Source organism: Hirundo rustica, chromosome 4 (genome assembly GCF_015227805.2).
Source record: "Hirundo rustica isolate bHirRus1 chromosome 4, bHirRus1.pri.v3, whole genome shotgun sequence".
Classification (NCBI taxonomy): domain Eukaryota; kingdom Metazoa; phylum Chordata; class Aves; order Passeriformes; family Hirundinidae; genus Hirundo; species Hirundo rustica.
In genome coordinates, this window is record NC_053453.1 from 54607057 (window position 1) to 54629880 (window position 22824).

Genomic DNA, 22824 nt, shown 5'->3' on the forward strand with positions numbered 1-22824 from the left:
GTTATTAAGGGATGCTTAGGCTGAGCACAAGCACCCCTTCCCATCCCCCGTGCAGTCACAACGTGTGGATGAATGCATGTGGTCGCTGTGCGAGGCTGCACAGGGCTGATGGTTACAGCATAATACTAGAGTACGGGAAAACTTTGTTTTGTTTCTGTCCCCGGCGGTGGCAGAGCCTGCTAAGCACGTCCCTGCCAAGGGAGGGTGTCCTCTGCAATCGGGAAGCCCAGGCTGGGTGTGCGAGGGACCACAGCCATCTGGTGGTCAGAGCGAGCACGCAGCGCTGCTCTTTTTAAAACAACATCAGAAGAACTTTTAAAAAGGGAAAGGCATGTAAAACAATTCCTTACAGTGCGGGTTTTTTTTTTTTGTTTGTTTGTTTTGTTTTTGTTTTTGTTTGCAATCACTATGCGGTTTTTGCCAATGCAAAGTGTCCAGCCTCTACTTAAAATGATCCCTTGCAGACCTAGCAGGTTTGTTTCCCCAGGTTCCTTCTTAAAAGAAACCTTGCAAAATGAATCAAGCTATTACTGGTATAATCTATAATAAATAGGATAGTACTAATTTGGAATCTTTCCATGCCTTCATCCCCATTCTTTGTATTTTCAGTTACTTGAAAAAGAGATACCTTGTCAGTGTTGGATAAATCTCGGTGAAAAGCTGGCTGGCTGCATGGCTGGGAGGGGACAGGCTCACCCCAGGGGCCACAAGCAGCTCTCTGAATTTTCACCTGTTGGCCACCGATTCAAACTGACCTCACTTGGCAGACACCAAAAATGCTTTCCATCTGTTTGTCCCTCAACACAAATAGCTGCAACACATTTCTGCTGCACTCAAGTCTTCCCTGGGGACAGTTTCCTCTTGGCTTTGCTAGGTCCCATGCTGGCTGTTCAGGGAATTAAAAACAAGGTGAGGGTGACGATGGGGTCTTTATCCTGAGGTGGGCTAAGGGCATCCCAGAGGCAGTAAGGAGGAATTTGAACTCCCCATACTCAGGATGTTCATTCAGGGATGTCTCCATTTCTCCTTTTGGGGAATTTGCAGGCAGTGCTCTGAGGGAGCTGGAGGCACTGAGAACTTTATGAGCCAGCTGAGGCATCAACCAGTGTTAAAGCATCAGCAGTGTGAACAGGCTGATACCCTTCAAAAACACTGACAGGGCATCAGAAGCCCTTCCTTCCCAGCTGAGCGAGGGAGCCCAAGGCCAGGCACTGGGCAGAGGGCTTGGCCTTGCTTGTTCTGGAGGCTCTTCTGGTCCCACAGTTACCAAACCTGCCTGTGTGTTCCATCATGACCCTGCTCTTGCTTCCTCTCCTGCACGTGCTCCAGTAGGTGAAGCTCAGCCTCTTGGCCCTCCTTTTGCCTTCAGATGACATTTTCAGATCCACTCAACCTCCTTTCAAGAATCCTTCCCACAGCTCCCACTCAGCTAGACATGGGAGAGATGGTATAGGGGCAAGTGAGGATGTCCTGTGGATATCAAAGGGCCCTTTAGTAGCAACTGTATTTCTTGCATGTCTTTGTAAGTGGTTTATGGACTGCAAGGTGGGTATTCAGATCTCATCACAAGGCAGAGAGGGAGAGAAAGTAGCTTACCCTCTTGCTATTTCGGGATGGCCTGTAATCACCTCCCTACAATTGCAGTGAAAAGCAGGGAGCACCTGCCTTAGCTCCCAGCACCCTCAGCCCCCACGCTGTTCTCGTTTCAGCACCAGTGCCCTTGCCTTTTCATGGGGAACAAATGTGGCTGCATGGGTACATCGCTCTACTCCCCACAGCATCCTCCCCTCCCCACACCAGCACTGACAGCACACACTGTAGCTTCAAGGGAGGCTCAAGTCTTCGCTCCTTTAATGTGCAGTAAAAAAAGACAGCTCTCCCATGCTCAACAAGAAATCCCACGAGCAGGAGCCCTGAGCTTGGCACCCTCCTCCCTGGCTTTCATTTACAAGTGGGCAGCAAGTGCGGTTTGCTCTGAGGCATTTGTCTCCCCGTGTGCAGAGGAGCTCCTGGCTGCTGCAGGGCTGTTTTACTGGCATGAGATGACTGATGTCTCGCTTCCCCTCTCTGCTCGCCAGCTGAACAAGCTTCCGCAGCAACAGCACGTTCCCACTGGTGTAACGGTGCCGATGGAAGGGCCTCCTGCTCCAGGGGATCGCAGCTTGGTGACCCAGGCACACACAGCCGTCGTGATGGAGTCTGTAGCACTGGCCTGGCTCAGACTCCCCACACCACAGCACAATGTGGTGGAAGGCATCAGTGGAATAAGAGAGGGAGATAGGATCACATTGGGAGAAAGGTATGATAATGGAGAATTAAATTAACTGCAAATAGTTTGCTGAAGGCACATCCTACCCCATGGGAGACAGCCCCTTCAGCCTGGGGTACCGCTTGCAGTCCTGTGTGCTGCCAAGGGCTTGGACGACTGGCTGTCATGCAATGGAAACCTCTGGGCTGTGGGTAGGATTCTGGATAAACTGATGGGGGGAAAGGGAAGTGAGGAAGAGAAGGGGTTGTGAGTGGCAAGGTGTTGCATACCACAAGCACTTGTGCAAGAGAGATTAGAGCAACAGGGTCCCTCTACCATTAGTGTTCCTCCTCGGCCAGTAATGTTTCACATCCCCGTGCTTTCCAGTCTAACACCGGCAGGGAGAGGGCTGGAGATATGCTTTGAATGCTTTTCAAAGCAAAGCATTCTAGGGAAGGGGTGAGGAAAGAGGCAGGCAGGAATGATATCAGCAGCAGACTGCAGCCTCTCCTGTTTCTTGGGCAAGATCTCTAACTACCTCACTGAAGAGTAGGATGGGGGAGCTTCTTCTAGAGCTTCTGCTTTGCCCACTGTACCATAAAAAGAAAAGCCCACTGAACTCCCACATTCTCTAGCAGCTTTGAAACCCCCCCCTTCATAAGTCTATTGTATGATATCCCTAAACACAACAAAGATTATTTGAAGTCTGAAAGCAGCTTAAGAATAAAAACAACTCAAAGGTAAAACAGGAATAGAATGGAGGAAGGGGAAAGAGTCCTTCCTCTGCTGGCCCCTGGCTGGAGGCAAGCAAAACAGCACACACAGCCTCTTGCTCCACAGCACACCAGTCCATAGCATTCACAAGGCAAACATAGCATCATCTTCCTTTGCTTGCTTCCGATGATGGCTGGCAGCAGGAGGGGACACAGACCTCCCTGCTGAGGAGTCGGTCAAAGTGGGGAGACGGTCCGCAACTTTCGCTCGTTCTTCCAGAAATTTGTCAAACTCTGAGGGCAAGAGAAGAGCAGAGAATTAGTGAAGAGGGAGGTTTGTGGAAGAGCCAGGAACAGTTAAAAAAAAGATTTGGCTGGCACATCTTACCTTCACTGGTGACCCCTTTTTGATCCTCTGAATCTCCCTAGCAAAGAAAGAGAAGGGCATGGTTAGAAGGGAGGTAGGTAAAGGCATCCCACAGATGTGATTCTTTGCACATGGAGAGACAGGATAGTGTTTCACTCACTTCCGCAGTACAAACATGTTAGAGGGTTCCTGAGCCTCAGCTCATTAGCTAAGGCTCCCAGAAGGCTGATGATACTGTTGTGGTATCCCAAAGCCTGTGTCCCCGGCTTTTCTTTTCCCTGGTCCCTCCCAGCAGCCTGTGCCACACATTCAGTGATGCCAGCACTGTTATACACTGCCTGGAGTCCAGCCCTGCAGAAAACTCAGGCAGAACTGCTGTCCTCAAGAAGGCAGTCCCTCACTTACCACGTCAGTGGAGAGCCACTTTTCTATGTCTTCCATGAAATTGGCTTGAGGAACTGGTACCTGGGACAGAAAAAAATGAGTCCAAGAAAATAGAGGATGTTCCAGTAAATCCACTATGCAAAAAGAAAGCTCAACCCAGAAGCTCAGCCTCTCGCTCCACTGTTCATTCAGCTCAGGCCCATCCACATCCAGCCAGTGCCACTGCAAAGCTCTCCCAGCTACCAGTGCCATTGCTTACCAGCTTCCTCTGTCCTATCCATGTCCAAACATGCAGTTTCCAGGATACATACCATTAAAAGCATCTGTGGTTTGGTGGTTGGCTTTAGGGTATTAGAACTGGACCAGACTTTGCTTTTTGGTGATGACACACTAGGTGGAAGTTGGCTGCTTGTGTAGGCAGCCAGAGAACAAGGTGCATTACTCTACACCTTCTCCCTCTACAAACCAGTGACAGTCTGATGTCAAAGACTGCAATGTTGAAGATATTGGAGATGCCATCTGACAGCACAGTAAGGGGTAAAGACACCTGTGAAGCACTGATTTCCTGGTATGATAATGGAGCACAGCAGGATAACACACCAAACTGGTCAATTTAAACACCAAAGAGACATATTCCTAGTGGACAGAGGTAACTGCAGAAGAAACAAAGTCTGGATTTGAAACCCCAGATCCTTTTCTTCAGTCATGAGCTCCTGAACAAAGCTAAGCAAGAAGCAGCGGTTGCTAGAGGCTCCCCAAGCAGAAGAATGAGAGAATCTTTGTGAGAACTTATTTATTAGGTTTCTAATATTTATAGCTCCCTTGCCCTCAGGAAAACACCAAGACCAAGAAAAAGAGCAACACCTTCGTACCCAAGAAAGGCAGATTTTCTCAAACCAGGGAGTGAGAGCAGATAGTTATCACAGCTGGCAGATGGATGAATGGGAATGGAACAGGATGGGTGAGATTAAGGAAGTTTCAAAGCAAACTGGCTTTGCCTACCCAGAGAGGATCTCTCTGGGGTAGAAGTGCATCCAAGCCAACTGTACAGCATGTGGGGAAACTTCCTAGAGCAGACATCAGCCTGGGCTGTGCCCCTTACAAGACAGGCTAACTAGCTTCAGACTCAAGAGCTGTCGAAGCTTTCGTGTGCCTGAGGGAATGTAATTGCAGGAATTCTTGCAGCCAAAAGACCAAATTCAATTGCCTGAACACTCAGTGACTAGCTATAGGAGAAGGCCTTCAACAGAGTTAAAGCTGGAGTGTGTTTCCCTTCAAACAAGGCACCCAGTGCTAAGGAGGAAAGACTGCAAGGAGAATGAATGGCAGCAGCTGCACCTCATGATTGCCTCTGCCTCAGACACCCACCCCAAAACAGGCCATCCTCTAGCTCAGAGTAGCACATGGTCTCTTGGCCTCAGAGCTCCTAAGAATTTTTTCCTACACATATGTTTACTTGAAGAGGGACTGGCACACTGCCTGCTTCCTTCCTAAACCCGGTCTCCACTACTGGCCCAGCCCAGGGTTGCTCCATTTCAGTTAGCAGTATCTGCTGATGTCTGCTGTTCATCCTCACATGCTGTGCCAGTGACACTTCTGTTTCAGCAGCCCCAGCCTCCTTCCTCCCTGCTGGCGATCCATGACCTCAGATCTCACCATTCCTTGACGCATCATCCACTTTGTCAGCTGGGCTCCGTCACTAGAGACACCAGACTCCCCCTGGATGACAGAGAGTCTGCATTGCAGTATGAGGGAGAGGGGAGGCAGTGGGTTTAAGGTGAGGGAAAGAATACACTAATACTGGTGGCCCACTTCTCTGATTGCACAGAGAACGTGACTAGACTTGGAAATTTGCTGAAGAGGAATAAAACACACATTTCCAGGTGGAAATTTCCCTGGGGAGGGACATCCTTCAACTGCCTGAGGCAACTCCAGACTTTTCACAGCTCTTCACCTCAGGGCTTTAAAGAATGAGGTATGCAGCCCAGCTAGGAAATGCAGGTTAGTGGAGACTGGGAGTTATCATCACTTGACTTTTTCCAAACAGACAGCACCATTACTGCCTTGGTGAGCCAGGAGGTTACTCCCATTCTTGGTGATGCAGTAAAAGCTGTGGCCACTTACCGCTCCCGTGTTCTGCTGCCGGGCATCCAGGGCACCAGCAAGGCCTTTGGTGGCCTGGGGGTCTTCATACTTTACCCTGGAAGCAGAAAGAGAGACAACAGGCTGATGAGATGCCTGAGAGTGAAGAGCAGGAACTCCTAAACATACATTCAGTTCTTCTGACTGCACAATTTTTCACGCCTTGTCATTCTGCTCCCAGGAGCTTCTAGAAAGGTGTGCAAGGTGTAGCCCAGCACAAAACAGACTAATCTACTCACTGGAACATCATTGTGGGATACAACAGGACAGCCCTGGCACAGCGACAGAAGGATGACAAGGACTCATATGAAAACTAAGACACAGACTTACAGAGCAGGTGCATTAACCATGAGACTCACCTTCTTTGGGGTTTACTATAAAGAGAGAAAACTAACACAGACTGACCAGAATATTACAGATATTTTAGAAGGGATTTGAGTAACAAGCCCCTACACACTCACCTATCTTCACAGACACAAACAGCTCAAAAACATCTCTTTAACTAATACCATGCAAGAAGTGATGGTGGCAGAGGCTCACTGGCCTATGTTGGCCATAGGAGAGACTGGATGATCAGAAGAGCCAAGTGTTGCTTCCAGGTCTCCAAATGCACCATTACAGCAACATCTTTCCACACACAGACATGTCTCACCCATAATTTCCCTCATTCCAATCCTGTGTCCCTTCTAGGCTGCTACCACCCATAACAATGCCACATGTCACCATTTGATCCACGCCGAGTGGGGAAAACTCTCCATGCTAGGAAAATGAAACCTTTCACAGAAACTCTCCACAAGTTTCCTCTCCAGCTGATCCCAGGCCCCTTTCCACAGATCCAGCCAACTATCAAGTGGAGCTGTTTTTGTTGGGGGCCAGGGGCTTGGGCCACCGCTGCTCAAACTTCTCAAAGAAGTGCTCATCAGTGAAGGGGCTGCTGTGGACAATGGCATCCAGGATGAAGTACAGTGCTGCTATCATGCCACTGATGAGGAAAAATGGCAGGAAATGCTTGAAGTGCTTCAAGCACTGCCTCACTGAGACACACATGAAGCACGGGGGTTCAGGAACAAACCCCAGAGACTCTCCCAGCATGTCCTGTTCGGGAGCTGTAGAGCAATGGGTCTGTTGAAGTGGAGGGAGACACTGAGAGCAGAGGCTTTGAGTGAAATGTGAAGCCTAAGCCACTAGAGGTTACCACCTGGCAGGAGTGCAAGTGCAGGCAGATGAAGGGCAGTGAGGAATAAACAGAAGTTGTCTTGTTACTTGTGCAGAGATCATAAGCCTCAGCCTGTTATGGACTGTGCTGCAGCAGAGAGGATACAATTCCACCTCTGTCCAGAACTCCAGCACTGAGCACATACCAGTGGCTCCAGTTTCAGCCCCAGACTGAGTGGTGTTGATACAACTATTTTTGTGCTGGACGGCCTCTGTCCTCAGGCAACACAACCCACAGTAAAAAAGTGGTGGGGAAACCCAGGGACAAAACACATGAAGTCATGCTTTTGGCCATGGGTTTCCCCAGCACATTTACCAGAAACAGTCTGAGGCAGAGGCATGGAAGGAGACATCATTAAGAGACCTTAACTTGACATGTATAAGAGACCTTAACTTGCTACTGGCCAGCTGCAGAACAAGGCACTCCAGTGGCTGCAAGAATGCAGGAACACAAGCTTTGGAGGGCTGGAGGCAGTGATGCGCCCATGGGCTCTACTGCTTGGTACTCTGTGGAGAGCAGTGAATGGCTCTGCCAGGCAAAGCAGCGTGAGATCAGCCACAGTCTCTAAATCCAGGGGTCAGCACAGCTCTTGTCAGCTCCTCCAGAACAAGGATTCAGGAATCCACTCTGCAGTGGAAAAGAACTCTTCAGTTCAGCCAGTACCATGGAGACCCAACTCTTAGTGCTTTAGAGTGCTTTAGAGTGCTTTAGAGGTCTCAAACACACCATGAAGGAAACATCAGACCCACTTGCCAGCAGGGAAGCTGAGGCACAGAACAGTGCCCTCTTGCAATCCACAACTGACTGCACTCTTCCTGTACTTCAGCTCAATACTCTGTTAGGTTGAATCATTACTCTGCGATTCCCAAATTCAACATCACCCCTGTCAGGGCACATGAGTTCAGAGGCAGACAAGAAAACTGAGCCAGTCCCACTTCACACCTTCATCCCCAGACACTGAATCTCCCAGAACACGTGGCAACACAATGCTCATATGCAGGTACCAATTCCTTCACCCCATACCCAGGAGGATGCCATGAGGGGAGATGATGGCAGCAGGAATAAGCACCGGGAGCACAGGGCTCATCCTACAACCACTGCGTGTGTGAAGAGTGCATTTTTGTGGCATCCCACTGTCTCCCAGGAACTGCTGCTGGTCAGGTCATGGCCCCACCTTCCCTGAGCCCTCATCCTTTGCAAGAAGGCAGGACAGGACAGAGTGAGCTGCTCCACTCACCCTCTGCGCTGCTCAGCCAGCGAGCTGCCACGGGTCAGGGCAAACATGTCAAAATCTTCTTCCAGCTTGCCAGAAGTGTCGAGGGAGTGCAGCCCTGCACTTACACTGCTTGAGCCCAGGTCTGTGGGAGAGAAAGCAGGGTGAGCAGGCAGCACAGAACAGTAAAATGAAAGACTGTGGGCTTGGAGGGTGCTGGATGGAAAACTATCATCTGAACAGGCTAAACTACTCTAGGCCCACTCCTCCACCCTGCTCCTCAGCTGCAGCACAGTCTATGCATGTGTGCAGTCATGAGTGAAGTAACAGAAGCTGTTTCTTTGCCCACTCAGTAGATATTTTTGGTTCAGTTTCAGACAGAAAAGCAGCAGCATCAATTTACTGATGCTGGAGGATAGATGTTCCTGACCATCTTAGAAAAGTCTGGAGGGAATTGCTCCATAACCTGTGAAAGAAAAGAACCTGTGCTTCTGGGCAAACACCTCTGAGACAGACAAGTGGAGTTTCATGACTCAGGCATCATCTAAAAAAAAACTTGACTTGAAAAATATCTCAGCTGGCTTGTCTGTAAAAACAGTCTGGTGCCAATTTTCTGCAACTGCATCCAGGCAGTGCTATGCAGGCTTTTGGTATATCCTGAAGAACCCCCAGAACCCCTCAGGTTTTTGAGTAAACAACCTGTCAAATTCTGGGTCCTGAGGTCCTGAGCCCAAGACACTCATGGGTGCCTTTGCAGCATAGCTTCAGCTGCTCTTCTTCTCCCAGACCTCAGTGGTGAGCCTGACACCACATAGCAAGAGAGGCAAGCAGGAAATGCTGCCAGGCATTGCAGAGGGAGCAACTTTATCCCCTAACCCTGATGGAAGGCCAGGTCCTTAGCCACAGAGTAATGCTGAGGTCCTTCTTAAGTCATGGTCACCTCCTGCACAATGTGTGGCAAGGACGCCAAGACGTATGCTTGAGTGCCTTGGGCCATATACAAGTTTCTTCACAAGTTTATTAGTTGAAAACACATGACATTTCTCTAGGTTACTCTAGGAATCTAACTAAATAATTTTGGGAGATGATTCAAGGGTGGAAAAGGATTTTCAAAGCAACACTAGAAAGACTGAGCAGAAAACCACATGTCAACATACTCATTCCAGCCAGCTGAGAGGAAAGGTTGCTGGTGACTTCAGGCTGTTTCAGTGCTGAAGGAGTACTGGGTCCCAGGTCAATCAAGCTGTTCTCTGCTTCATTTGGTGCCTTTGGAGGAAGAAAAATGAAGATGGTATAGAGTTCCTCAAGCTTGGACATCCTGGCCCTACAATCCTAGCTCATTGATACGGGACAGGAAAGCCTTTCTGCACCCATTAAAAGATACCAGCTGTGAAGAGGGGGAAGAGGAACGGTGATCAGAGACCTGGCTGGGAATAGTGTCCCAGGGAAGGATATGCATTGGTAGCTCTGCTGGATGTCAGTAAGTAGGGTGGATGCTGGTTCAGAGGACAGAGAAGGCCCATATGGGAATTGGTCCTCTTACTCTTCAGTATGGGAAAACCCTAACTGCTGCTGCTCTGCTCTTGCTCTTTGGGCAGAGCAGGAGAGGTTTGCAGTGCGAAGTGGGGTGTCCCACACACCAGGCATTCTGGTGCAGCTTGGCTGGGCAGCAAAGCCCACCATTTCTAAATGGGGCAGACTGAACCTCCCTCCAAGTCAGCAGGGCACTGCTGGGCCTGCAGGATGCAAACCAAGCTGCACAGAGGGGCAGTTGTTCCAAGTTACCTTAACGGGCTGTCCTGTCCGAAGTCGCTCAAACCTGTAAGAAAGATGACAGGATGCATTTCAGTAGTGTGAGCTTATTCACCCACAGCAATAAAGATGTTTCTTATAAGACTTGGCACAGTCTGCCCTTTCCTAGTGGGTAGGAACCCACTAGGAAAGGGGAACTATGGCTCAGGGCCTAATTTCCCCTTAAGATACCCCAACAAGACCCACAGAGTTGATGTTTCCTGAGAGGTGGTGTGAGAAAGTTTCTTAGGATCCTCCAGAGTTACTCCTAACCAACAGCTCTCCATACAGTTCATCTGGGGATGAACTCCCCAGATTTCATCCTAGCGAAGAGATGTGTTTGTTGAAATGGAAGGGAAAAAAAAGGAGTACTGATCCCACCTGGGCAATTTCTTTCTGTTCCCATCTGCCTCAGAGCTAGAAAACCAGCTCTTTCCATGCAGTTGCATCCTTCTTTTGGGTTATGCCACAGGGACATCCTTATATCCCATCATGAATTTATACAGCAGTTTTGAAGGGACAGGAATTAATCAGCAAAAATTGAAAACAGGTTTTGTTCTCAAAGACGGATGATACGGACTGATACATCTCGAGTATTATACTCATGGGCAAATCAAAAGTGTGGCATAGGCAGCCTTCAAGGGCAGTGAAGTCTTGTGGGAGAGCAGGGAAAAGAAGGGAGGAGAGAGGTACCTTTCATGGCGCAGAAACACATTATTGAGGTTGTCATTGATGAGGAGCAGCTCCTCGGTGAGTTGCTCATGGAGGACACGAGGAATCAGCTCCAGGACTCGCTGCTGCATGGCTCTGCATGTCCGATTCAGCTCCTGTTCAAAACAGGACAAGTCACCACAAAGGTCACACTATGGCTGAGGACTTGCAAATTTGGAAGTCTGACTGGAACACAGATCCCAGAGGCTACTGGGATCTGTCAGGAACTGTTGATGGGCAACAAATATTGGTGTGAGATGTAAATTGAGTCTGAGCTTTAATAATTGTATGCTTTTTGTGTAACACATCACCCAGAAAGGCCCCTGGGGACTACAAGTTGCCTTCTGAGATAATTCTAGTTTCGGTAATGCGATTTCCATCCACCATTGAAACTCTACCTTCCTTCTGTCTCCCTTATCCCCTCCCTCCCTGATAAAGCCCACACTAAACTGTTCGGTCGTTCCCCACATATGGCATGCATTGGGCCTCAGTCCATCAAGTAATGGCTAAATTGTGCTACATGCTGCCCTCTATCCAGCCCAGTGCTCCTTACCTGCAGCAGCTCCAGGTCAGAAGGCTCGGCCTGGGACGGCACCAGCTCCGTCAGCATCTCCGACATAACCTTTGTGTTCCCATTCACCACTTCCAGCTCACTGCGCAGCTTCCCAATCTGCAGAAGTGAAGTGCAATGCAGTGCAGTGCAGTGCAGTGCCAGGAGAGGCTGGGGACATAGCTGAGGTAGCTCTGAATGGCAGGGAATGGCACCACATGTGTGTGCCTGTTCACAGAGCTGGAGGGAACAGCCACCAGGGAGTTTGTTTGTCACCACTCACTTTATCTCTCAGGAGCTCCCAGCAGGAAACCCCTCCATTACTTACCATCAAATTAATTTGCTGGTAGCAGATGTCAGGCCCTCATCTGGGATCTTTGGTCACTAGTCTAGCCTTGATTTTTAATGGCCAGCACAGGCTGCTGTTATGATTCAAATCTCTCCTCATCTAACAGCTCCCAAGTGGTAGCCATTTAAATTGTTAGATTTCCAAAGTGGCGTAAGAGAGGGGAAAACAATTAATTCCCATTCAACAGGAGAACCTCAGCTAAGCTGCAGTTGAAGCTTTAGTCCTCTGGTTTACAAGCTGCTAATGAGCCTCTTTAGAACAGTTTCTACCCGCTTGAATGCAATATACCTACAGCTAGGGGTTTGGTGCTGAACATGATGTCATATGAAGTCAAGGTGAGGAAGGAGAAAAGAGGATGGGGAAACAAATGAGGAAGCCCTGGCCTTTGGAAACCACGTAGCCAGACAGGGTTGGTTCATATAAAGTAAGCAGCAAGGCAAGATAAACAAAGATAAGGGGGCTCATGTCTAAGCTCCCCACTTCCCTCTACCTGCAAGCAGCCCTGTCTTAGGGAAACAACCACTCCATGGTTGTGGTATGCCAGTTTATCACTGTGACCACAGTGGAGCTCTGGGGAGCTCTCCAAGGACTGTGCTTCAGAGGAACAGCTCCTTGAAGACAGAGCCCGGGGCAGGACCAGTACTGCAGTCCCAGACCAGTGTTTGTGAAATAGCTTCGAACACAGGAAGAGTCAGCAACATCCTGGGACTGGTGTCCAACTCACCTGCTCTGGTGTGGGTGTGATGGGCGCATCGCTGGATATGCCTCTCCCGGGGGGCAGGGTGACAGGATGAAGGATGGACTCCATCTGCTGAGGGGAGTGGACTGCAGGTGAATTCTGTCCAGATTGAGAATTGGAGCTATACACAGTCTACAGACAAAGGTGGGGAAAGTGAGGAGAAGATGTTAGACACTCACATGTGACAGGGCAGTGCAACTAGAGGAAAAATATTGATGACACCTCCCCATCTGGTTCCGACAGCTCTTGGCTGTCCTGGAGCTTCTCACCACCCAAAACCCCTCTAAATTCATGACAGAGTTCCTGAAATCTCCTCATTGCTCCAGAATGGCAGCTGCCCAACATTTTTCTCTTCAGCAATATTCCCATACCCTCTGTGGTGTGTGGATGGGTGACAGCATGTCCAGATCAGTCATGGGGAACTCCAAACCCTTCCGTCTCAAGTCTTCATAGACAGCAACAACACCAGTCAAGTCTGGAGAGCTGCGGAAGGCGTCTGCCCAGGACTGGAGAGAAGGAGACAGTACAGCCCATCACCACATACAACAGCCTTCTGTACAAACACCTAAAGACACACACTCTCTGGACTGGTGCAGATGCTCACACTTCTTGCCTCACCTGGATGAGGGTCAGCACCTTGTCATGCACTATGGCAGGTGGATTGTTCTTTGGCAGGATTGTTCTCACCAGGACACCTTCTACAAAGTCCTGGCTGGACACAAGGACGTGGAAGCGATGGCCGCAGTTCTTGACACAGGTCTCCAGGACCTTCAAAGGCAATAAAGCATTAGCTGTAGCCTTCTCTGCCCTCATGTGTTAGCCTTGTTGGTTTTAGGTACATATGTCTGCTCAGCATGTGTGTTAAAACTTGTGTTCAGCACTCAGCTTTACGGCAGGGTGTCACAGAGCAGAGAAAGAACCCAGACCGCTCACCGTCAAAGCCAGCATAACTTCATGGAAGTTCTTATTCCCTACAATTCTCTTCTTAATGGCTCGGAAGGCATCTTTGGGCCTGAGGGAAAAATGAGATGAAGAAAGATCATCAGAAGGTTGAGGCAAAGCTAAACAGCCACAGGTTCTGGATGCTTCATACTCAGGGGTGTCCCTCCTCACCATGTTTTCAGGATGGCTTGAAGCAGTGACTGGTAAAGCAGCTTTTGCTTGTGGTTCTGCAAGAGGGGTGGGGTTGGCTGATCATAGAACCATTTAGGTTGGAAAAGACCTTTTAAGGTCATTGAGTCCAACCATAAACCTAACACTGCAAAGTCCACCATTAAACCATGTCCCTGAATGCTATTACAGAAATTAGAAGTCTCTGCTGATGTCTGCAACAGCTCAAGGTGTTCAGGACACAACAGAGAACAGAGTAAAAGCAATGCTAGAAACACACTCCTGGAGGATAGAGCAAAATCCTATGGCAGACATGAGGAAGAGGAGGAGATCACAGAAAAGCTTGGCATGAGTTAGAAACAGGAAGGAGAGACCAAGCTACAGCAATTCCTGTGTTACTCAGAGGAGCTGTTTAACATTTCCCTGGAGAGAAAGAGGCTCAAAAGCTGCAGCGGAGACGCAGTGAGTGAAATGGCAAAATCTTGCCTATACTGCAGGTGGGTAAGAGAGCAACAGCATAGCAGGGCCTCATTACCCATTCTCAGACAGGAGAAACACCATGGTCTCAGACCACTGTGGTCATAAGAGGGACCAACATGCTCTTGCAGAGCACAGGAAGAGAAGCTGAGCTGGAAGAGCAGCAGTGCTGGAGGAGAGAAGTGGGGTGGAGACACTGAGGCAGTGAGGAGGACAGAAGCATTGGCCTATGGGGCAGCATGGTGTCAATAGATGGGCATTAGCAGGGCAATGGGAGAGCCTGTCCAGCTGTGTTATCAGGTGCCCAGACCTGTCCACAGCTCAGGCCTGAGAACGGGACAGAAACAGGTGTATTTGCACCGTGGGGACAGTGGAAAAGGAGTGGTGACAGATCTCTAAGTAGAGACGTTTGACTTTGTTTCCATACAACTATGAAGCTGAAAACTGGGCTTGCTAATCCTCTGTCAACATCACTGTGGGGTAGGACAGCAGGAGTGAAACCTACATGTTTTATTCCATGTAGCACCTTTTTTTTTACATGCTGCTCTTGACATCTCCACTATTGAGAAAGAGCATTCTCCCTCGAATTCACTGGCAAATCCCCAGCTCCTGAGTTAACAAGTCTGGCAGACTGATGAACATCTCCCTGCAGGGACAGGGAGACAAGAGCTTCCCCCACCCATGTGTGTGTTTGAGTGATTGTACATGTAAATACCTGAGAAGAAAACCAAGAAAGACTGGCACACTGAGAGGACTGAATAGCAGCCTGAGATTTTCCCCTCTTCTCAGTCACCGGCCTTTAGATTTTTTACATTCCCAGAGGAGAGAAACAGAAGGGTATGAAGGGGGAATGAATCAAAGTGGAAGACATGCAAATATGCCTTCTGGAGATAGGAGGCAGCCTGGCTTGAACAGAAGGTTGTCTGGGGACCCTGAAGACCTGTTTGAATGGCTCCTAGCACTCACCAAGATTATAGAGAAGCATCTAATAAATGCTCTGACAGCTTTGCTATGTCTCTAGGTCTCCTAGCAGAGCCTTATCACAGGGATTGCTGGGAAGCCTAGCTTATTACCTCCACCAGTGCATGCTATCGCTGCAACCTAGGGATGTGCTGTTACAGGGAATGCAGGGACCTGCCGCTGGATATGGGCCCTTGCCAGCTCCCTTACCCTTCTTCAGTCTCATTAATGATGTCACAGATCTCCATGTTGAGAGCCCAGTCCTCACTGCGCAGTGACCCATCTGTAGCTCTCTCTGGAAAATAGAAAGCCAGACAAGGTTAAGAGCAGCCCTGCCACTCTTAAGCTCTCACAAGACCCCAGACCCCAGCCTGCTTCTCCCTGGCTGCCACTACAACAAGCAAGGAGGCAAATTCATATACAAAATCTGGGTCACCAAGTGCTCCTCGCTAGGTGTCCACCCTGGCAGAGCACACTGCTGGGAGGGCAGGTGCCCAGCATCACCCATGCCACCAATGCTACTGACACAAACACGCTCTGTGTGACCTCTGGTGTGACCTCTGACTCCTGCACACGAGGGGAAGGGGCTCAGCATGACTTCAGCTCCACAGCTGGGGAAAAGGGGGCTTATTTGCTTTGTAACTGCAAGGCCAGAAACCGTGAGTTCAGCTTGCTCACACTGATAGGGATCTAATGCCAATAACTCCAATTCTTGGTTTGAACCACATAAGGAGACAAAAGAATTAACTCCACCTTTTTTTTTTTTTTTTTTTTTTGTACCCCAGGTCTATAAAAACAAACAAGCAAACAAAGAAAAAAAACAAAGCAAGGTTTCTCTTGTTTAACATTTACAACTCTCCCCTGAACTTCTGGCCTCTAGGGAGAGTGGGCAGAAGCAAACTGTAGGCTGAAGTCAAAGTAATGTTCCAGCTTTGTGTCCTCTTTAATTAGGAATTCCTCAGTCAGCCTTGATGTTATTTATTTAAGGCAGAGATTTGGGAAATGAGCAGCTATTACTGGGAGCACCAGTGTCTCCACCCTGTAATCATCCATGTCTCAGTCCTAGCCATGTCAGTGACTGATGTCCTCAGGGACACCACCAGTAGCTGGGGGAAAGAGAGCTGCCATTGGGGCCAGCAGGACCCAGGCACTCCCAAGACCACAGGGAAACAGAGACATGGCAAATGGCAAGCAGAGGATATGAACCATCCTTTCTAGCTCTCTCATACTACGAAACACTTGACATAGCACTGGGGCAGGAGAATTAAAACTGGCCAAACCGGTTTAGCATTCACCAGGTGCTCTTCAGGAGAGCTCAGTCCCAGTGAGGTACTTATAGAAGTGCCTGCATTTTCAAAACTGCTGCCCCTGCAAAATCTGGGGCTGTCCCTTGCTGCTGTGAGTCCTCTACCCCTTGAGAGGTTCTTCCTCTGCAGAACTGCCTTTTTCTGCCTTTGACCCAGCAGCTAATGATCCCTGTGTGGGAATGAAATTAAATGCCCGTTTATGCAGTAGTGGGACAAGACCGTAACACAGGAAGAAGATTTTTTAAACTCCTGCCTGGGTCAGCACATCCATCATGTCCTGTGAAAGGTCAGGCACAGATCTATTCACATCACTGTGCAATGCAACCTCTTATACACGTGTCCCTCTCACAGATTGCACACCACAGTGTGAAGCTATCTGCATCTTATCAGCCACCTTTTCTGTTGGCTACAGAATGCATTGATTACACAGTGATTATGCTGATGACATTGTGGCCACAGCCAGATGGAAGAGGGCAGACAGGGAAAAAGAGTGGCAGAATGTTCTTGATGCTCTTCCACCTTTCTAAAGGTCTGGCTATTACTGGAATAACCTTAAGGCTCCTTGATTCAGGTAAACTTTTGTCACTTTGAGTATTAACTTTACCTAGGGATCTTGATTTCTGGCAGATCCAAGCTTCCAAGTTTCCTAACCTGGGTTAGGTTGATGTGGAAGGAGGAAGGATTGCACTGGGTGATGTGGTGGAGAATACATCCAGGGCAACAGGCATGTCTGGTGTACCAGGGCATGTACCAGTCAATGGGGGAAACTGTGGTTAACATATGAGGGAAAATGTTTTCCATTGGGGCTCCTTTGGGATCAGAACTCAGTAAAATGTTGGAGCTCCAGGTTTCCTCCTGCCCTGGGACACCAGCCTTGCTGGCAGTCAGGTTGCAGCTCAGGTCAGTCTGATGTGTTTGGCTCAAGTGGTCACAAAGCCCCCTTCAGTTGCACTCTCCTCTGGGATCCTCTGCTCATGACACATCATGGTTTGAACAAGCCAGAAGTTTCCCTGCACTGTTTGCTGCCACTAGCAATGAATCACAGAAATCCACTACACAGGGGATGCTCCGCTGAAAGGGAAGTCTACATCTACTCTTCTCACTGAACGTGGAAGGAAAAACCCACAAGTTAGGAACAGGGCTGAGCCTACATGGAAGCTTTGAGCTACAGAAGAAACAAAGGACAAAATAAAACCTGCATTCTTGCTGTTCAAATTTCCCCAGCCTTCCTTCGCATTGTACACAAACACAAACTAAATCTGCAAATGGCCTTTCCCCGCTTCTCAATGCTAGGTGGCACACTGTAATCTGCTCCCCACCACCCTTTCCCTCCAAATGCACCAATCCGACCAAGGTTGAGCAGCAGGTTTGCTTTTCAGAAAGGAATGTAAATAAACCATGCGTGCTCCTTCACCTGGCTGGCCACTTAGAGGAAAACTGGGCTTCCTCAGAAGTGACACACCCTGCCCCTGCTACCCCGCAGTTCAGTGGTTGTCCTGCTACCATCGCCCCAGTTCATACACTCGTCAAAGGAGAGCTGCAGAAAAGCAGCAAACCTGCCATAAACACAACACAGGGTCACAAAATGCAAAGCTGGAAGAGCAGTATTAGAGCACATGGAAAAGAGGAATATGACCTGAGGCAATTCCAAGGACAAAATGCCTAAATTTACCCAGTACAAATTAAGGCCTGACCTAGCTGGCACTGGGAAAGCTGGAGCTAATGCCCTTCTAAATCTCCTTGCTCTCTTCCAAGCTGTAAGGACTGTCCAAACCTAGTAAGATAGGGAGTTTTCTCCGAAATCCTGAACTTTGCCCTTTTGTAAAGCCTGCAGAAGGGAAGGAAACAAAGTTTAATTAGTCACATGAAGGATCAGGGTGGCTGGCCCCATTTCATGAGCTGTAATTAGCACATGAGCTGTCCGCTCTGCACGATAACTGGCTGGGGACAGCAACAGGTCCCTAAAAAGAGCAAGCAGAGGAGGCAGGGCACTGCCACACACCCAGCACTCTGCCTTGTGGGACTCATCAGGCAGCACCTACTTCTGTGCGTTACCAGGTGATCCTGACCTGCAGCAGAGAATTCCCCTGACAGAGGTTTTCGTGAGCCTAGGAATGCCACCCCGCTCCAAGCCCCAAACCAACCAGCTACTGAATATACAGGAGGCTGTCCACGGGGCTGCTCCAAAGCCGCATTGTTTTGGCAGGCAGTCTGGCTCCCCGGGTGTGACAGCATTGGGGTTTGTCTGATTCCAGTCTGCTGCCTCACAAATTGCTCAGATCAACCCAGAACTGCGCAGGAATGTGGTACGGGTTGAACCAGAGCATCAGCTCTCTTCCTGCACGGCATTGGATGTACTCCCGCTGATGGCAGCTAGGTGATAAAAGTTATTTGGAACCAGCAGAGAGCAAAGAACTCTGAACACTTGGCATAACTGGCGCAAAGGAGCTGTACATTACTTTGTGCTATGAGTACATTTCACAACTTTGCTTCTTTTCAAGGTATATTGTCTCTGCCCTGGTGGCAGGGGAGAGTGGACTGTGGGGTTGGGGATCCCACTCAGCTGTCCCTGCAGCAGCACACCAACACTGCGGTCAGTAGTGTGGGGAAGTACAGGAGCCAGGGACAAAAGGTACTGTGAAGGCAAAAAATCCTTTGCCTATGATATGCTCTGCGCCTCCTCCAAGTGAAGCCTTCAAACAGTGTTCTCTGCAGTGCTTCTTGCTGGCTCTGAGTCCCGCAGCAAAGCATTAAACACCGTCTCACCCATTTCAACAGGCATTTGAGTGCACCAGCAGTTCATTGCATGAGAGCTTTGGTTCAGCAGAAAGCAAGGCAAGGTGTCCTTTCTCCCAGCTTCAGTTCACAAACTCACAGTCCCAAATCAGCATCCTGTACAAGCCTCATGCTTTTACTTCCCTTGAGGGAACTTCAGCACCTCTTCAGCAGTTCTGTCAGGACTTCACCATTTAGCTGTATCCTTCCCCCAAAGCCTGAGAGGACAACATGCATTTTAGAGAGACCAGAGATGTGACTCCAAACCTAATTCAAGGATGGTGATGGACACAGACTGCACTGACATAGTGGTGTGGGTATTTGTGTCTCTGAACTCCTGCTCCTTTCCTATGAATCATCTCAAATTCTCAGGGATCAAGTGACTCTTCAACTGCTGCCTTTGCCCCTTTTCCTCCAGACAGAGCAGGCACAGAAGACAAGGCAATACTTTTTTAAGAAAAACCTTGCAGGGACCCACAGAGCCCACAGAGGGGTGCAGGAACACCTGCAAGGTGGGATCCAAAAGGTTGTGGGAATTTTTCTGGCATATTGTTTTGCGTCTGCCTCTCTTCTCAAGTTTTCCTGTTCCTCATGCTTAAAATAACCCCCATCCATAAAAAAAAAAACTGTGTCATATCTGTGCTACACCGTTATGTCTATCCCTTGCCTGCCCTCACTCACTGAAATAACCTGCCTCTGTCCCTTTTGGTACTGCTATAATTACTAGTTATTTTAGACTCCCAGGGTGAGGAGTGAGTATTGGTGGTTTCTTCTCCATTCTCTCACACAGAGAGAATTCACCTCCTTCAAATTATATTTTCCATTTTGAAAATGGAAAAAAGCTTCTCATAGCTCCTAGATGGAGGCATAGGGATTTCCCTTTTGAGGGGGGAATCTGAACTATGATGCTTTATCACTCTTTGGAAATTTTCCCACTGGTGTTTAAAAAAAACTCCACCACACAACAGAAACAAATGCAAAACCCCCAAGCAAGCAAGTCTGTATTCCTCTTACTGAGGAAGAGACATCATGGTGCAAAAACAGGACAGAGGCAACTTTTGTGACTGAATCTTAGAACTGTGAGTAAGAAACTAGAAAACCTACTTCTCTGCAACTGACTCATTCTGTCACAGATCACTGAGATTATCCAAGCATTGCTTTTCTAGTCAGCAAAATAAATGGGTCTTACTAGGTTAACATTAATGAAGGAATTTGAGAACGTTGCTGCAGTGTGCCACAGAGGATTTCTTTTTTTATTTCTTAGCCTTCATCTAAAGCTATTTTAGACTTCATAAGCTATATCAAGCATTCATGACTTTGTCCAGATAATTTACAAGGACGCAGCATTATCTTTCTGCAGACAGCCCAGGGCAGCAGCACTGTGCAGGTTTGGTGATCAGGCTCACGAGTTGGACATGCAGCTGCCACAGACCTACCAAACGAGTTTGGGGAAGTTGTGTTTGCGTCCCAAATTAAGCAGTGAAGATAGCACTTATCCATGTTCCCAGGATGTTGATAGGCAATGTTCAAAAGGAGAAAATATTCGTATTTTCAATCACCAGCCCTTTCAAGTCCTCCACAGAGTTCCTTTCTCATGTGCTCTAATTCCTCCTCCTCTTTGGACTCCCATAACCACAATAAACCCCAGTCAGTAAGATCTCCCGAGTATCACATCTTTGCTTCTCAACTCCTCTCTGACACCACTTTTGAAATACCTTTTTTCTTCTTCTTTGCTGTTGCTTTGTTGCTTGGGGATCTCTTATTTGATTGAAGCAAAGCCTAGAGGTATAACCCACTTAAAACCTGGTTACTAAACTGACCAGAGGCAACCTTCAAATTGCCTCTACCCAAACACAAGGACGTATCTGATATACTCACTGAGGGAACAAAGAGTATTCATTCAGAAAAGGGCACGAGACGGCTTCTCCTGCAACATGTGATGAAACATGTGATGTTCTTCAGGGGGTATGTTGAAGATCATCTGGAGGATTTTGATAACACAAAATCTTCCCTGATGATCCTTCCACCACCTGGCTGTAATGCATCTCACCTATGTGTCTTAACACCAGAGTGGCCCATCACAGTGCCCTTGACACACTTTGGGACAGTGTAAGGGTAGCCTCTGAAAACATTACAATAAAAGCATGACTTAAAACAACTGCTTGCTCTCTTCCCTCCCCAGGCACAGCCTCCTATCCACCCAAGCAAGGACATCAAAAAGATTGAATGTGGGACCGGATGTTCACAGCATAGCAAAGGTCTGACAAGCAAGGAACAGCAAGTGCATAAACTTACAAGTGGAGAGTTTAAATGGGCATCAATCTTCAAGCACAACTTCAAGGCCCTTAGGCAACACAACATGGGAACAGAGTCTTCATGCTAAGCATTTTAAGAACTGCATCCCCGTTCTGACAACAGTGTGGCTGTTAACAGTCTTCTTTTCTTGAACTGTGGCATCTCTGCTCCACTTTCTCAGGCCACATCCTTCTCCCATGTTCCCCAAGCTGCCCTGAGCACAGGGACTACAGGACACCACATGCCCATGGGCCTGCCAGGTCACAGGGTGGGTGCTGTGTTCATTGCCAGAGCTGCTGCTCCGTGCCGTGAGACAGCTCATGCCGCAGGAGCCAGGGCATAGCACTACCAGGCACCACTTGTCACAGCTCAGGGCGGGCAAACACCCCCGGCTGCCCAGCACAGGAGTTCTTTGGGTAGGGGATACTGATCCGACTGGGCAAGCCGTGTGCCTCAGGGCCAGCCCAGCCTGAGGCTACTGTCCCCACAGCCCCACTGTCCCTGCAGCCCTCGGTGACCCCATCCCACAGCCCCGCTATCCCTGCAGCCCCGCTGTCCCTGCAGCCCTGGCTGACCCCGTCCCCACAGCCCCGCTATCCCTGCAGCCCCGCTGTCCCTGCAGCCCTGGCTGACCCCGTCCCCACAGCCCCGCTATCCCTGCAGCCCCCCTATCCCTGCAGCCCTGGCTGACCCCGTCCCCACAGCCCCGGTGTCTCGCAGCAGCCCCTCGTGCCGCCACGGGTCACGCGCCCCGTTCCCTCCCGGACGCGATAGGCTGTCCTGGCTGGAGCTTAGCCAATCAGCAGCTCCCTGAAGCCCCCGAAGAGGCGCGAGCGGGAATGGCTCCCAAGCCAATCACGGGGCTCGGCGGTGCCGGGGGGCGTGGCGTGGACCACCGGCCTGCGGCCCCTTTAAGGGATCAAACTTCACCTCGCCACCCCGAGACCCCCTCGCGCTCGGATTGGCTGGCGGGGACCCCGCCGGAGCCGCCTCGGGCTGCGCGTCCGCTATTGGCCGATAACGCCCGTCAGTCAGATGGAACTCTCTCCTGATTGGTCAGCGCGCTGCTGGTCCCGCCGCGGAGGCGGGGGCCAGCGTTTCCCCGAGGAAGGGTCCGGCGGACGCCCCCGGGGGCGCGGGGCCGGACGGGCGAGTGGGGGCGCGGGAAGGCTCGGGGGGGCCCGGGTGCGGCTCTCACCGATGCGCTGCCCCACCGGGGAGCTGAAGGGGTTCCCCAGCAGAAAGTCCATCGCCGCTGCCGCCGCCGCGCCGCGATCAGCTGACGCCGCCGCCGCAGCTCACGTGACCCGCGCGCCGGCCGGGGCGGGCCCCGCCGGGCCCCGCTGTGACGCCACCGTTCGCCGCCCGGACCGGCCCCGCCGTGCCACGGGCTGAGTGAGGCGCGGAGGGGCGGCGGCTGCCGGGGGAGGGCGGTGTGCAAGCCGACGGGTCCCTGGTCCTGCTGGCCCCTTAGCAC

General features: G+C 49.8%; 1 protein-coding gene across 2 annotated transcripts; it reads right to left on the bottom strand.

The window, feature by feature from the left end:
* Window positions 1–1834: 1834 nt before the first annotated feature.
* TOM1 (target of myb1 membrane trafficking protein) lies at window positions 1835–22658 on the bottom strand. 2 transcript variants are annotated; one of them, XM_040062486.2, is made up of 16 exons: window positions 22546–22658; window positions 15181–15265; window positions 13357–13435; window positions 13042–13191; window positions 12795–12929; window positions 12409–12555; window positions 11339–11455; window positions 10768–10901; window positions 10069–10102; window positions 9441–9549; window positions 8308–8428; window positions 5837–5912; window positions 5369–5431; window positions 3734–3793; window positions 3350–3386; window positions 1835–3255 (listed from the first exon to the last, which is right to left on the bottom strand). In XM_040062486.2, exons 1-16 carry the CDS (start codon window positions 22595–22597, stop codon window positions 3107–3109), a joined length of 1548 nt encoding a protein of 515 aa, XP_039918420.1. In that variant the 5' UTR covers window positions 22598–22658; the 3' UTR covers window positions 1835–3106. The 2 variants fall into 2 exon arrangements, with proteins under 2 accessions (XP_039918420.1, XP_039918421.1); XM_040062487.2 differs by lacking the exon at window positions 5369–5431 and having other exon boundaries at window positions 22546–22654.
* Window positions 22659–22824: the final 166 nt, after the last annotated feature.